This window comes from Alligator sinensis, unplaced genomic scaffold (genome assembly GCF_000455745.1).
Source record: "Alligator sinensis unplaced genomic scaffold, ASM45574v1 scaffold299_1, whole genome shotgun sequence".
NCBI lineage: Eukaryota > Metazoa > Chordata > Crocodylia > Alligatoridae > Alligator > Alligator sinensis.
Window position 1 is genome coordinate 2,740,884 of NW_005841981.1, and position 14,179 is coordinate 2,755,062.

At 39.8% G+C, this 14,179-nt stretch overlaps 1 protein-coding gene across 7 annotated transcripts in view; it reads right to left on the reverse strand.

Moving 5' to 3' along the window:
• Positions 1–14,179, reverse strand: part of TOP2B (DNA topoisomerase II beta) — an 88,771-nt gene that overhangs the window by 56,021 nt on the left and 18,571 nt on the right. For 4 of the 7 annotated variants that reach the window (XM_025201013.1, XM_025201015.1, XM_025201018.1 and 1 more), the window contains one exon: positions 7,041–7,214. In XM_025201013.1, the coding sequence (XP_025056798.1) occupies positions 7,041–7,214 (174 nt within the window). Of the gene's footprint in view, positions 1–7,040; positions 7,215–10,182; positions 10,222–10,535; positions 10,560–14,179 lie in introns of those variants that run through there. The other 3 variants (XM_025201017.1, XM_025201016.1, XM_025201019.1) reach the window with 3 other exon arrangements.

Genomic DNA, 14,179 nt, shown 5'->3' on the forward strand with positions numbered 1-14,179 from the left:
TTGCCTTGGATTTGAGTATTAGTGGGGAGGTCAGGCAGCTGCTGTGCTGCCAGCCCAGATCTGGGCTGGGAGCCACAGTCGTACTGCCTCCCCATCCACCTACCAGCTGCCCACTGCAGCCTCAGCGCCCCCTGCCTGCCTCCCTGACTCACTACTGCCTCCCCTCTTGTCATGGCTCTGGTCTTCTAGCTACCAACTGGTCAGGTAGCAGTGGCAGCAGCCCCAGCACCAGCCCTGGCCCTGCCTCAAATGCCTGAAGCAAGGCTGGAGCTGATATGGAGGGTAAGGGTGTGAAGGGCAGGCAGTAAAATGGGAGGGGCAGGCCATTCGACTCCCCCACTGCCAGCCCCACTGCAAGCAGTGGAGGATACAAATTTAAGATGACCCAGCATTAACTAGGTTCTAGACATGGAAAATGATAACAAACTTATAAACTTTCCAGGTACAGAATCTAATTATTGGGGGTTGTCTTAAAATCTGAAGTCATCTTGGATGTAATAAATACAGTAATACCGTACTTTTTCTAGTTAGCAACACAATTGCTTTTTTATAACAAATCCTAAAGTTCCCTTGGGTACTAAACACTGCTTTCTGCACTGATGTATGTACTAGCCTAGTGTCATTTTCCTATAAGACATCCACAAATTATCTAAATCTCAATTTAAGAAAAAACCCAAAATAATTAAGACAATTCTCTATGGTGCATAAAAGTTTTTATTTATTTTCAGTCAAAAGAGTTGGTTTATAAATGTGTCTTATATTCCAAGAAATCTGGTACAGAATCAACCACAAAGAGGAAGTAGATTTAGGACAAATTTTGTTCTCATTTACTGAATATTCAATTCATTTCAATTTACCCAGTAAATTTCATTTCAAGTTCCCTTTTTTGGTCATAATTAGAAACCAAGGGATACTCTGAGTTACATTTTCCAAAAAAAACCCAACTAAACAACCCCGTAAAAAACAACCATGTTATACTAAAACTGGGAAGACTGCTAGTTTTGAGTTCAAAGAATGATAGAATTTAAGAGTAAAAGAAAATCTTGTGTTGCTTAATTTCTTTTCCAGTTTTCACGTTCAATAATATTACTAGCATCTTCCCCTTTTCTGTTCAGCTCATAGGTAGAACTACGCTAGTTACTGAGGCCCCCTCTACACATTACACTTAAGGCGAGATTAGGCAGTTAATCATGACCCAATTACACATTTGATCAATGAATGCCATGATAAAACAAGCAATAAGACACAAAATTATTCCACAAAAAATGTATAACAACTTTGTGACTCATTCTTATCAAGCCATTAATTGAACGTGTGTCCAGGTACTCCAGCTCAGGATTAAGCCTTATCCATTCTATGAAGCTTCAGGTGGTATAATTCCCAAAGCAGTACCAATATTAACAGGCAATTTAAACACCAAATTAATTAATTCACTTGTATCTGCAAAGACCAAAATGAACTATACACAAACACGTATACTTAATGTATAAGGAAAGATATATAAATAGACACAAGTACCTGCAGAAAAAAGGGGAAAAGAAAGACAGAGCTACCCATCTATATATATTATACCTAATATTTGGACAACAGTAAGAGGGAATGTCAGATTCAGAGTAGACAGAACAAGTAAGATCTTTCTCTTTCTCCCCTCCCAGTCCTGTTTCCAAGCTTGATAGCCCTATTTGGAATATTGTATTTGGATACCAGAGAGAAGAAAACAACTTGGATATGACAATATTATTATTAACAACAACTTTGAAAGAAGAATTAAGCTGCTCATGCACTACTGACAGGACTCTCTTCCCCAAGGACCTATTTGTAGGGCATGATCCAATTATATAGTACGTGACAAAAGGATCAATTCAGAATGAATGTTACTCTATCTTTCACCTACTCTCACAATCATTCTCCCAAAGATTACGCCTACTATCCACCTCTACAACTTCCCTCACCACACAACATTCCTTCTTCCTTTACTCTATTTTGCCCAATCCCTTGGTCCCAGTAATTCCTCTTTTCCATATTAATTACTCATGTTGGTTTTTAATACAAGCCTTACTATCATAACTCTGTTTGTACATGCTATTCTCTTCCCACCATTTGTCTCTCTTTTATTAAGATTTTCAGAAGCAAGCCATTGCATGCAAGTTTCAATAGTATCTACTGCCACAGAACCTAGATCAGAGTGGAATCTCCAAGCATTAATGTACTACAAACAACAATCTCTCTGCTCACAAAATTGATACTAGTCGAGTTAAGTGAACTGTAATTCTGTTAAGGAAATGTTCACAAATTTAGTTTTACGTCTGTGAAGAGGCAGTCTTAAAGGAACTGTAGGGTAAGAAATGGTTATAGTTTTCATTTTTGTGAGTCTTTTATTCACACCAACACTTGAAGCATGCTGTTGTAGCTACATCTCTTCCACACACATTAAGAGACTACTTGTCACTTAGATCAAGTATGTCTCAGTTCAATGGTTCTCACCCCCGTGAGTTGCATGCAGCCCAATCAACACACTGCTACGGCCCATGTGACATCCTGTTAAATGGTTCCCATGCAGTAAGTTGTGTGGGTGCAGCCCACATAACACATTGAGAGCTGCAAGTGGGGTCCACTATGGCAAATAGGTTAAGAACCACTGCCTTAGTCAATTTATTTCATTCCTTTTCCAAAAATCTCCATGTAGTTTTCTGGGTGGTCATAAAAACATACCCCTGGAACAGGTCTAATATGGAAGATAGAAACATCTAATGTCATACATATAGTAACCATTTTTGAACCTCAATTACCTCAAAAATAACAGGGACAGTTTGAGTGTTAAGGCTGGTTTTAAAAATTGTTTTCAGAATCAGCATTAATAGCAGAGGAAAACAAGTCCTTTTGGGTCTTTCCTAGGATAAGCTCAAGCCCGTTATTGTTTTGTCTGATGAAGTATCTCCTAGTTCCCTTTGGAAGTAAACAAGTCCACAGTCAGATGGGCTTTGCCTGAGATAGTAAGAAGTTATTTCATTGCAAATTCAACTCTTACTTAGCATAAAGTACCCAAAACAAACCATCCACTTGTGTATTAGATGTCCCTGTGACGCATATTGCCCCAGCTGAAGAGATTTTTCTATCCATGAAAGAGCAAAATAAAGCTTTCTGTGAAACAAAGCCGTAAGTGCACATTTTTGTCAGTTTACATATAATACTGCTATGGTAGTAGTATTTGCATTCATAAGTAAGACTTCGCAAATATGAAAAGAGGACTACATAACTCAGCTCAAGATGACTCTTCATTTTCCTTATTGAGTTTAAAGGTCCTGAGCAATATGAAACCTTGAAAATACTTCTCATCTATAAACGCTTGCACTGATAGTCATCATTCTCCCCAACTGAATTATCAAAAGCATGCAAGAAAATTTGCCTTAGTACTTCTTCTTCCAGAACTACATTAGAACAGGCATTGATCTTTATGTTGGTTAAATAGAGAATGCTTAAGGAATTAAGAGCAAAACCTTTGAAATGGCCTTATATTTTGTCACACACAAGTTAAAACTACTGGCACAAAACAAACATATCTGGCAGCTTCATGGAAAATCCAAAGGTACAGCTGATAATGGAGACCACCCATTCTATAGCAGTTAAGATCCATAAGTATGCCTCCTGGTAAGTCTTTGTAGATCTGAGCATTAAATTTGTTTAAATTATGTCCACTAGAAACAGATGGCTTATATACTGGTTTACAATAAAGCTGTGTGAATTATATATACCAACCAGTCCAGAACAAAAATAAAATTTTAACCTTCCTCTAAGGCAATGGGGGCCAACATTTCTGGCAGGTGTGCTACACATTAGTCCCGCAACTTTCAAGTACCACTCCAATTCCTTTCCCCTACCCAATCTGCTGCTCAGCTTTATGCTTACTCTTCTGTGCTCTCTGCCTGATCCAGTGCTCTGCTTGCCATTGTGCTGCCTGACCTCTCCCCAGTCTGCTGCGTGCCACACACAGAAGCGGCCTGTGCCACTTTGTGGCACCTGTGCTACAAGTTGGACACCCCATGCTCTAAGGAAAACAGGCTCCTGAATCATCAAGATTCCACTGATGAGCTAAGTTCCTTATGGAATTGTTTTAAAAATTGGTGTTTGGTAAAGCTATCTCCTGTGGAATAGAAGTCTTAGGAGATAGTAGTTGTGGCTCATGATTTCTTCTGACATTCCTTGAAACTGGATGGACAGAGATATGTTAAGATTGGAAGACTATTTTAGGGATTTTTCCAGAAACAGAACTTTAAAAAGGCCTCCAAGTGGAGATTCCCTAAAAAAGGGTAAATTCTTCATATATTCCCTAGGCTGTTTCTCTTTTGGATGCAAAAACAAAACTAAAAAAAGGCTACACTGAAAACTAAGGGCATCTGTATCAAGAGTGCAGATGTCCTAGAATCCTACAGGTTTACTGAAAAAGCTCTAAATCCATATTTGAGAGAATTTTATGTGTTTCTTTCCACAAAGTTCTTATGAATTCCCACTCTTATGAATTCTTGCCATTAAAAGTTCTTATGAATTCCTGCCATTAAAATTTTCCAGTATTGGGAATAATTTTGGTTATGTGGAGAAGAGAGAAACAAGTCCAGTGGTTGAGCATGGGACTGAGACTTAAGAAACTAAACTGCATTCCTGGCTTTGTCACTGACCTCCTGTATATGGGATGCATCATTAAGCCCTCTGAGCTTTTTTCCCCCACTTCTGACCCTCTGATTGTCTTGTACGCTTTCTTTGTAAACTATCTGGGGCACTGACCATCTCAAACAGGTTTGTACAGTCCCTTAATACAGCAGAGTCCCCAGATCATCCAGGGTTTAAAAGGGCTACCACAGTACAAATAAATAGGAACACAAATTAAATTATATATAAGAGATATCAAAGAAAACTTGAATGATCTGCCCTGTTATATTTGGTATAACTTAATGGCAGCCATAACAATGCTATTTTTTCTGAACATCATCATCATGTTCACAGTTTTCTCTACAGCAGGAGTCAGCAAACTACAGCTGGCAGAACCATTGAAGCTTGCCTGTGGATATGAGGCTTCAGCAATGTTCAACCACAGGCACAAGCACTGACTGCGGGAGCTCTACCCATGCTTCTGCCAGGACAAGTCCCAGCTGCAGTGGGGTTCTAGAGCCCATCCATCTGGCCTTTATGCAGCCCACAGCCAAAAAAGGTTGCTTACTCTTGCATTAGAGCAGTGGTTCTCAACCTCTTGGACTAAAGACACCACTTAGAAAATGCCAGTCCTAACCTTTCCCTCCTATTATGGAAAAGAATAAAGCAATTCTATTGCAAAGAACTCAGAAAGACAACAGGTCAGAACGTTTTGGACACTATGGATTCCTATCTTGCAAATTACATGTAGGTATTTGCACACCTAACGGTACTAATATTATTAAAAGTTTAACCTTATTAAAAGGTTCTTATGGCACCCCAGAGTCCCATGGCACCTTAGTTGGCAATCACTGCTCTACAGTTTATGGTATGAGACAAATTTTCCCAGTTCTAGGGACTGAGATCAATATTCAGCATAACTGAATGAGATTCACCAACTCTTATGATTTCCCATGAATGAACAAGCAGCTGGAGCTGCCCAAGTCAGCATGGCTACAGAAGAAGCTGGTTAAGAATCCCCTAGGGAGGAAAGGGGCTGCTTCTCTCATCTTTATAAAATGTCATATGCTTCTTAATATTGAACTGAATATGAACAAAGTTATTATTGTTGGGTTTTTTTAAAGGAAATATCCAGGACAACTGATTAATTTGAAACCCTATGTAACTATAGAATTTAACACTTTTACAAACCTTTTCGATTGATTATCATAGACTGTGAAAGAAGAGAGGTGTTTCTCAGGGGAAAAAGTTGAGGGCTGACCCTTCTACAAGTTAGAAAGAATATTTACATAGCAAATTCATTCATATTTGAGAGTTGATGGAGGGGACTCTGTTTTGCTCCTGACTACCTTTTTTTTTTTCCTGTTTCCTCCACAGAAAGCATGGCTTGCAAATGTGGTAGTAGCGGACATAATTTTTAAGGCCCTTCCTGGGGCACTTATGTCAGAAGGAATCTACCACCACCATCACATGAAGAGTTCCAAAAAATAGGTACATTTTCTTCTCTATGAAATAACCTCAGTGCCAGTGTTAACCTGCTTGCTATTTCTGGAGATGCACAGTAGGCAGAGCTTGGCTCTGTATTCATGTTAGGAGATGACAAAAAAACTGAAATTCTCCTTCTTGCACCCAACAATCAGGTCGAAAAGAGCTGCTAGTTCTACTACTCAAGTCATGAGTGCAGAATGATAGCTCTTATCGCCAGCTCAGGCTGATCCAATCCGCAGTAATGGGTAAAGCCACTGCTACTGCTATAGTCTTTCCCAGATTTACTCCTTACTCAAGAGAAGTCCTTCTCCCAAGCAAAATGCTGCTACTATGCAACGAAACATGGAGAAACAGAAACATGATGAAAAATCATATTTCTTTTTAAAAAGGATAAATTACAGCTAAGCTTAGAGAAGCTCCATGATGAAACTCCACAGCTTCCTGACTGTAAGAACTCTGGGCACATAACGGGTTTTTTTTTAAACCAGCAGGCTTTTCTTTCTAATACCTTGAACTCTTTAAACTGCGGGCTGGGATCTTTTTTTCTATTCCCCAGCTGAAGACAAGTTCACCCATTACTTAATATGGAGCAGCTAGCACTTAAAGACAATTTTTTTTTTAAACTTCAGTATGTGGACCTCAGCTTTACAATTTTCTTGTTATATACTATTTCCAAGGCAACCAACTACTGCTTTATTTGAAAAAACAAGCAAAAAGTCTTCTTCTGATCATTTCCCTCCACACACACACACACACACACACACACACACAAACAAACCAAATTCAAGAGCTGATAGTATATTCTAGAATAAAAAAAGGAAGCTTAGATTTCTGGGTTTATTAGTCAATGTGTTCATTTTTTTCTTGAAAGAAAACTGAAGTAAACCGTGAATTTAAGAGACGCTTACCTGAGTTAAAGGTTCCACTGAACCAATGTATGTATCAGGACGGAGAAGGATATGCTCAAGTTGAGTCTTTTTCTGGTAAACTCTCTCAACAGAAATCTTCTTTGAAGTATCATTTTTATTAATACTCTCTGATTCTTCTTTTTTTGAAGCATTGTTCTGATTATCAAATAGAGTCTTAAAAAAAAGCAAAGTGAGGCAAGTTACTAATAACCAACTTCATTCAATCCACCCTTATAACTCTCCAAAGCTTTAAACAAATGTTGACTGTGGTTAATTTAAACTCAAGACACTCCATGTGATTTAAATATTCATTTGCAAATTCATTTCTTGAGCTCAAAACACTCTGCTTCCAGAAATAGTTCAGCATGCTACTAGAAGGCTTGCATACAAATTACCACAGATTCTAAACCCGTTGCAACAAATTCTGTGAGATATATAACACCAATAAGTTACAAAAAGAATATTTTAAATTAACTTTGTTTCTCCTTAGCTGAGAAACACATAGAAAATATCTCTTCTGCATTTAAAATGTGCTAATTCTGAAATCATTCAACTAATATTGCTCTGAAAGTGAAAACAGAAATATTTCTTCAAACTTTAGTTTGGACCTTGATTAGGTCTTGATTCAATGAGGTTTAAGAATATATTTAAGTGCGGCCTTCTAGAATCTGGGTCATAAGATACACAAAGCATAGCAAACAGATCCCATTTAGCTCAAAGTAATTAAGACTGAATCCAATACTATTTACAAGGTGACTTCAGCAGCAGAAAGAGTGGGTAGAGCAATGGACAGCACATAAAAGCTACCACCTACTTGGACTGGTGAATTATAATGCAGCCTAGGCAGGTAGTGGTAGAAGAGAGATGTGGTCCACTTTTCTGGGGATTTTTGGGTGTTCTATTTAAGTACCTCCCAACAGATCATATGCTTGCAAAAGTTAAATACTTCCTCCCACAAGAAACTCCAAAGACAAGGCTAGATCTTTACCCAGCAGTAAACGTTACTAAAGCACTGATCTGAGCCAGCAAGAGAAAATTCAGTAAATTTCTAGACATAGAAATTGTATGACATTCATCCTTGTTAAAAGAAGTTAAGAATTCTTTTACTGGAACCACTCAAAAAGATACCCAAGCTCACATTATATCCTTAACTGAGAAATCAGAAAGAATTTTAGCACCACTCTGCTGGGTCTCTTAAACAGTCCTGCTCTTAAAAGCTGATATAAACATTAAAACACAGCAATGAGCTAACAGGATGTACAAATATGATTTTCAAAAAGAAAAAAGGGGACTACATGGGGAATTTCAGGGGGAAAATAATAATGTAATTATAAAAAACAAACTTATTTTTCCCTATAATCAGTTTACCAATACTTATATCAATACAGCAGAGCCATGAAAGGAATGCCAAGTGCTTGCATACCACCTTTGGACACTTCTTTTTCCTTTGATCCTGTGGTAAATATGGCAAGTTAGAACGGTCCAAGGGTTACTCTACTGTATGTCCTAGCACCAGCACAAGTGGTCAAAACATAATAATATTCTAATCCTTCACCCTCTCCCTTCTGCCCAAGTCAGAAACTTGATATACAAATGGCCTTTTGCATTAATTTGCATCCTCCTCCAAGTAGACACAAATTAAAACAAAAACACTACTCTTATGCCAAATTAAGACTATTTTGCCACAGGTGTTAGATCAGTATAAATACATTGATCTAAATGCATATCTTAACTAACAAACAACTCTTCCATTTAGACAAGCTGTAAGTTAATGTAGGATCCTTCACTGAAGAGCAAGAGGAGCAGAGGACATTTCATTTGCACCCCTTTTTTGAGCAGGATCATGGTACAAAGACACAGAGGCTGCTTGCAGATGTTAAAAAAAAAAAAAAAGATTAAAAGATGTGTTTTACCAGAAGCTGCAGTACATTACTTCGACCCAGCTCTGCAGCATCTGTATAGATCAAGCACTTCAGCAGTGCTTTTTGGCACTTATCTAAAGCTGATTCAATCAGCTATTAGATAAAAGTGCCAAAAAAGCACCACTAAAGTGCCAGATCTATACAGATGTCAGGTAAGGCAGATCCAACTAAGGCTCTGGCTCTTCTAGGCATGCATGGGGCTCAGCGCAGGAACGTGCTGAGTTTAAAGCAAAGTGCCGTTTCTTGGGTTTTCTTGGTTTTGTTTTGTTTTTTTGTAACATCCACAAGCAGCCAGAATTACCAAAGGGCTGTAAGGTGGCATTTACACACATTTAAAGTAAAAAGGCTATGATTTAACCCCAGCCATTACTTCTGGAAAATAAACTGTTATCATAATTTCTAGAAAATCTATATTCTGTCTGCATTTCTCTACATGCCTCCCTTGTAATTTTAAGAAGAGTTATAGAAAAGTTATGTCAGTAAATTTTTTCTTTATCCATTCGAAAGACCTGTTTACATTTTTCAGTGCTGCATCCAGATGTTTCCAGAAAGCCAACGGCCACTCTCCAATAACAATATTTTTACAGGAAATGTGGCTTCTCTGCTATGACCCTATCAGAGCTCGTACCAGCTGAATTTTGATATTCAACAGAAAGAATAAGATTCCTTGAATTTATTTGGGGAATGAATGCCATAACAGCCAGGAAGACTGCATCTTGGTTAGAAGTACAATACTAAAAAAAGAGAGAGAGAAAGGAAACCTCACAACTTCAGTATATTATTGGAGACCACATTTATAAGTGGTCTACTTAGTGAACAGAAAACAAGGCTCTTGCCACAAAGATTCAATGGGATAAGTCCTGTAACATATCAGAAAAAGATTCCAAGGTTGTGTTCTACTCTTTCTTACAGATCTAGGTTTAAGGTAGCTTCCCTACAAGAAGTATTTAATGTGAGGTTTGGAAAAAAACTTCCTTTTCAGGAACCCACTGAGATCATCATAGTATAAAGACTTGATATTTTGTTTGGACACTTTAAAATCTTCTCCTAGAAAAATTCAACACTATTTTAGTTGTTCAATTTAGCATTATATTATAAACTGCTTCACTCAAGTACATGTTTTGAACTTGTTGGGTCCTGAAGCACTGGAGCTTTTTTCCATTTTAAAGGTGGACTGCTAAGTAGACATATGGGGAAGTCCAAAATTAAGTGAATAATACCTGAGAACCAGTATAACACAGCATTTCTGGTCCCTCTCCTTGCTATCTTTGACAGGGCCTTTGATAACAGTGAAAGAGGTGGAAAGGCATGGTTAATGCCATTGTTGAAGGGGGAAAGGGCAGTCCTTGGAGTCGTATAAACCTGGCTCTTGGGCAAAGCAAGTCAGTCTGACACAGGCAGGCGTGGAGTAAAGAGCTTTCTGAAGGAATACAAGACTGATGATTAAAGAGAGCACCTGTGAGAGAGCTGTTCCAGTTATGTTTACTTTGGAAATGATTTTCTTGGAAGAAGCAGCCACAAGACATGAAATGACTATTGGGGGTGGGGAAGGGAGGTCATTGTTAGCACTCACCAGGAACATGTTTTGTCTTTTGGATTTGTTGGTTTATGTTGATGTGTAGAGTTGAGTTTGTTGGTTTGAGTTGAGTCCCAGCCCCATGGACATGGTGGGATTCTTACGAAGCCAAGAGGGAAAGCATTAGCAACAGAATAAGGCTGGGTGGTTACCTAGGCCTGATATAGGCTGTTTATTTTTCTGGCCTACTGTGATTTGGAATGCCAGTCTAGTGGAAGGCAAATTGAGGGCAAGAAGCCCTGAAAAAACTGGATTAGGAGGCAAGGAGCCTTAGAGAGACTGGCTGGGCCAGAAAGAAGAGCCCTGCGATGAGCAGTTGTCCTGCGATCTGAGGGCTGCTTCTCAAATTGATAGATAAAATCAAGGTGTGGCAAGTGCCGTAGGGAGATCACTAGTATACTGGGATGTGAATCAGGCTGGATTCGGACACCAGGAAGCAGCAGACCAACTGTGAGACCACCAGGTCTTCTACAGCATGCATTACAGAGTGCCCCAAATTGCAAAAGTTTGTGCCTTATATCACATCTCAAATCGTTCCATAAAAGGGTTATTGGACATTTTATTGTTTTCCAGATGCAAAGAGATTAATCACTAGCCAATAAAATAGACTTAAGATGAGTGAGAATACTTTGGAGAATGGGTTCCTCTTTTACTTCTACTCCAACTTACCCATAGAAATACTTTACTCCCTTTCAAGGAAGGGGAAGAACAAGAAAAGTTTATTCTCTCTCTCGGTTTGATCTGATCGTATTTTTCCTAGTTTATTTATGGAAGACCCTCATGCACAAGAGACTTGCTCTGGCAGGCAATGAAAGGAAAAATGGACTCAGTCCTCATAAATCACTACACTCCATCAAATGGATGCCTTCTTCTTCTTTCATTGCTCCCATTCCCTGGAAAGAATGAAATCGAAATAATTCCTCACCACCTATTATTTTGACATGAATATTCCTGTGACAGTCTAAGGCAGTGGGTCTCAACCATTTTTGTACCAGGAACCATTTGTAAACATTGATAGCTAGTCTTGACCCAGTGCCCCTCATAGTTGGTAAGGTCTGAAGGGACCTGAGGAGATCATTTAGTCTGACCCCCCTGCCATGGCAGGAAAGAGTACTGGGGTCAAATGACCCCGGCCAGATGTTTGTCCAGCCTTTTTTTAAAAAACCCCAGGGTAGGAGCCAGCACTACTTCTTTTGGAAGTTGGTTCCAGATCCTAGCCGCCCTGACAGTGACATAGCACCTCCTAATTTCTAGCCTGAAACTATCCTCTGCTAGCTTACATCTGTTGTTTCTTGTAACTCCCGGGAGTGCTCGGGGGGAACAGGGACTCTCCCAATGCCTGCTGGTCCCCCTTGACTAGTTTGTAGACTGCCACTAGATCCCCTCTCAGCCTTCTCTTTTGGAGGCTGAACAGGTTCAGGTCCCTCAGCCTCTCCTCATAGGGCCTGCCCTGCTGACCCCTGATCATGTGGGTGGCCCTCCTCTGGACCCTCTCCATATTGGCCACATCCCTCCTGAAGTGTGGCACCCAGAACTGGACGCAGTACTCCAGCTGCAGCCTGACCAGTGCCCCATAGAGGGGGAGGATCCACCTCCTTGGACCTGCTTGAGATGCATCTGTGGACGCACAACAAGGTATGGTTGGCCTGCCTGACCACGTCCCCACTTTGTCGGCCCATGTTCATTGTGGCATCAATGATGACTCCAAGATCCTTTTAAGAGAGACGTATCTTTTTGATCATTTTAGGAACAGGATGCCCAAAGAGAAGGATCACCCAGAGGCACCCCTTGGAAATTGCCAGTTCTTAGCTTTTCAGTCAAGAAAGGAGTGAAAGGTAAGAACTGGCAATTTCCAAGGGCTGCCTTAACTCTGAAAATGTTGAGAACCACTGCTCTACAGGTTGAACCAAAGCACTTTGGACTTTACACTGTGAACCTTCACTGCCTGAACTAACCCCCCTGTTGTGTAACAGATAGAAAAGGTCAGAATATTTTCATCAAAGCACAGGTTTTCATCAGAAAAAAAAAGTTGTTCCAATGGCCTGGAATAGTGTGCTAAATAGTATTGATTTTGAAGAAAATCCTAGTGGGGGAAAAATTCCTAAGAAAAAAAATTCTGTTTCATTTTGTCAAATTCTGACTTTTGCTTTAGAATTGTGTTCATTTGTTTCAGGTTATCTTAGTCTTTTAGATTTATATTTATTATTGATATTGTATCAATGCTAGTGCAATTTTAATTTCAGAAGCATTGATGTCAGCTGCTATTTTTGTACCTATTGAAACATTTTGATTTACAAAACAAGATAATACCTGTCCCTGTTACAATGAAATAGCTTGACCTGGATCTTAGTGCTGTGCGGTTAGAACAACCAACACAAACCCATGTAGATTAACCAGTACCAACAGTGACTGAAAGGAACTTATCTTTGGCTGAAAATGCAGAAGTGCAATGTTTATTTCTTTATTCCTTAGATTTAGAAGGAATCCCAAGAAGGCTTGCAGTGGCTCACAATAACAGAAACCCCCCCACTATACATACAGAATAACCTTATGCACAAAGAGAAATAGGAAACATTCATCTTGGTGTAGTAACATTTTGTTTAGCAGGAGCCTGTAAACGGTATAAATGTCATTCTTCAGAATCTCTCTCAAATAGCTTTAACCACTGAGTAGCTGTGTATGTTTATGGTCAGACACTTAAGTTTCACATTCCCCTAAAATGGAAACTGTCTTTCATGAAGTAGAAATGAAAATTGTTTTTCCCTGAAATGGAAACCAAAAGCACTCTGCTAAAAAAAAGAAAAGAAAAGAAAAGAAAAAGGCAAAATAACTCTGGAGAAATACTTCAAGCCTTTTCTAGAACTAACTGTCAATATTCACACACGGTACCTCAAAGAGCCACAGTAAACTGGGGAAACAGCTGTGAACCTCAGTGCTTCCCCCACTAGTTTTCTCACCTCGTTGAAGTCCGCCCTCCTGAAGTCGCGGGCTGCTGCCTTGCTGGAGGCTTTCGCCACCTTGTGCTGGATGGTGAATTCCAGAAGACGATGATCACTATCGCCAAGGTGGTCGAGCACCCGCAGACCCAGTACCCCCACTCCCGTTCTACTGTCCTCTGCCCCCAGACCCCGGCACCCCCCCCACCGCCTCCCCTCCATGTGTGCGGAGCCCCAAACAGCCTCTTGCAGGTGGGAACACTGCCAGCCTGCAAGGGAAAAGCCACAGTTTCCCACATTTTTCTCCTTTAAAAGGAAAATCCATTTTTAAAGCTTACTGATTCATTTTTAAAGTTTGCTTGCAACTCTTCCATATATTCTTGCAACCCACTTTTGGTTCACGACCAACAGGTTGAGAAACACTGGTCTAAGGGATACCTCCCTTCAAAAAAAATCCAGTGAATCATTTACTGACTGAGCAGAGAATGGACAAGAATTTCTGTGAACACATGCAACAGGGCAAAATGAAAGGGAAACCAACAGCTGGAACAGGATAATACTAGGTAAGGGTCATGTATATATTCATAGATGTTAGGGTCGGAAGGGACCTCAATGGATCATCGAGTCCAACCCCCTGCATAGGCAGGAAAGAGCGCTGGGGTCAGATGACCCCAGCCAGATGCCCATCTAACCTCCTCTTGACGC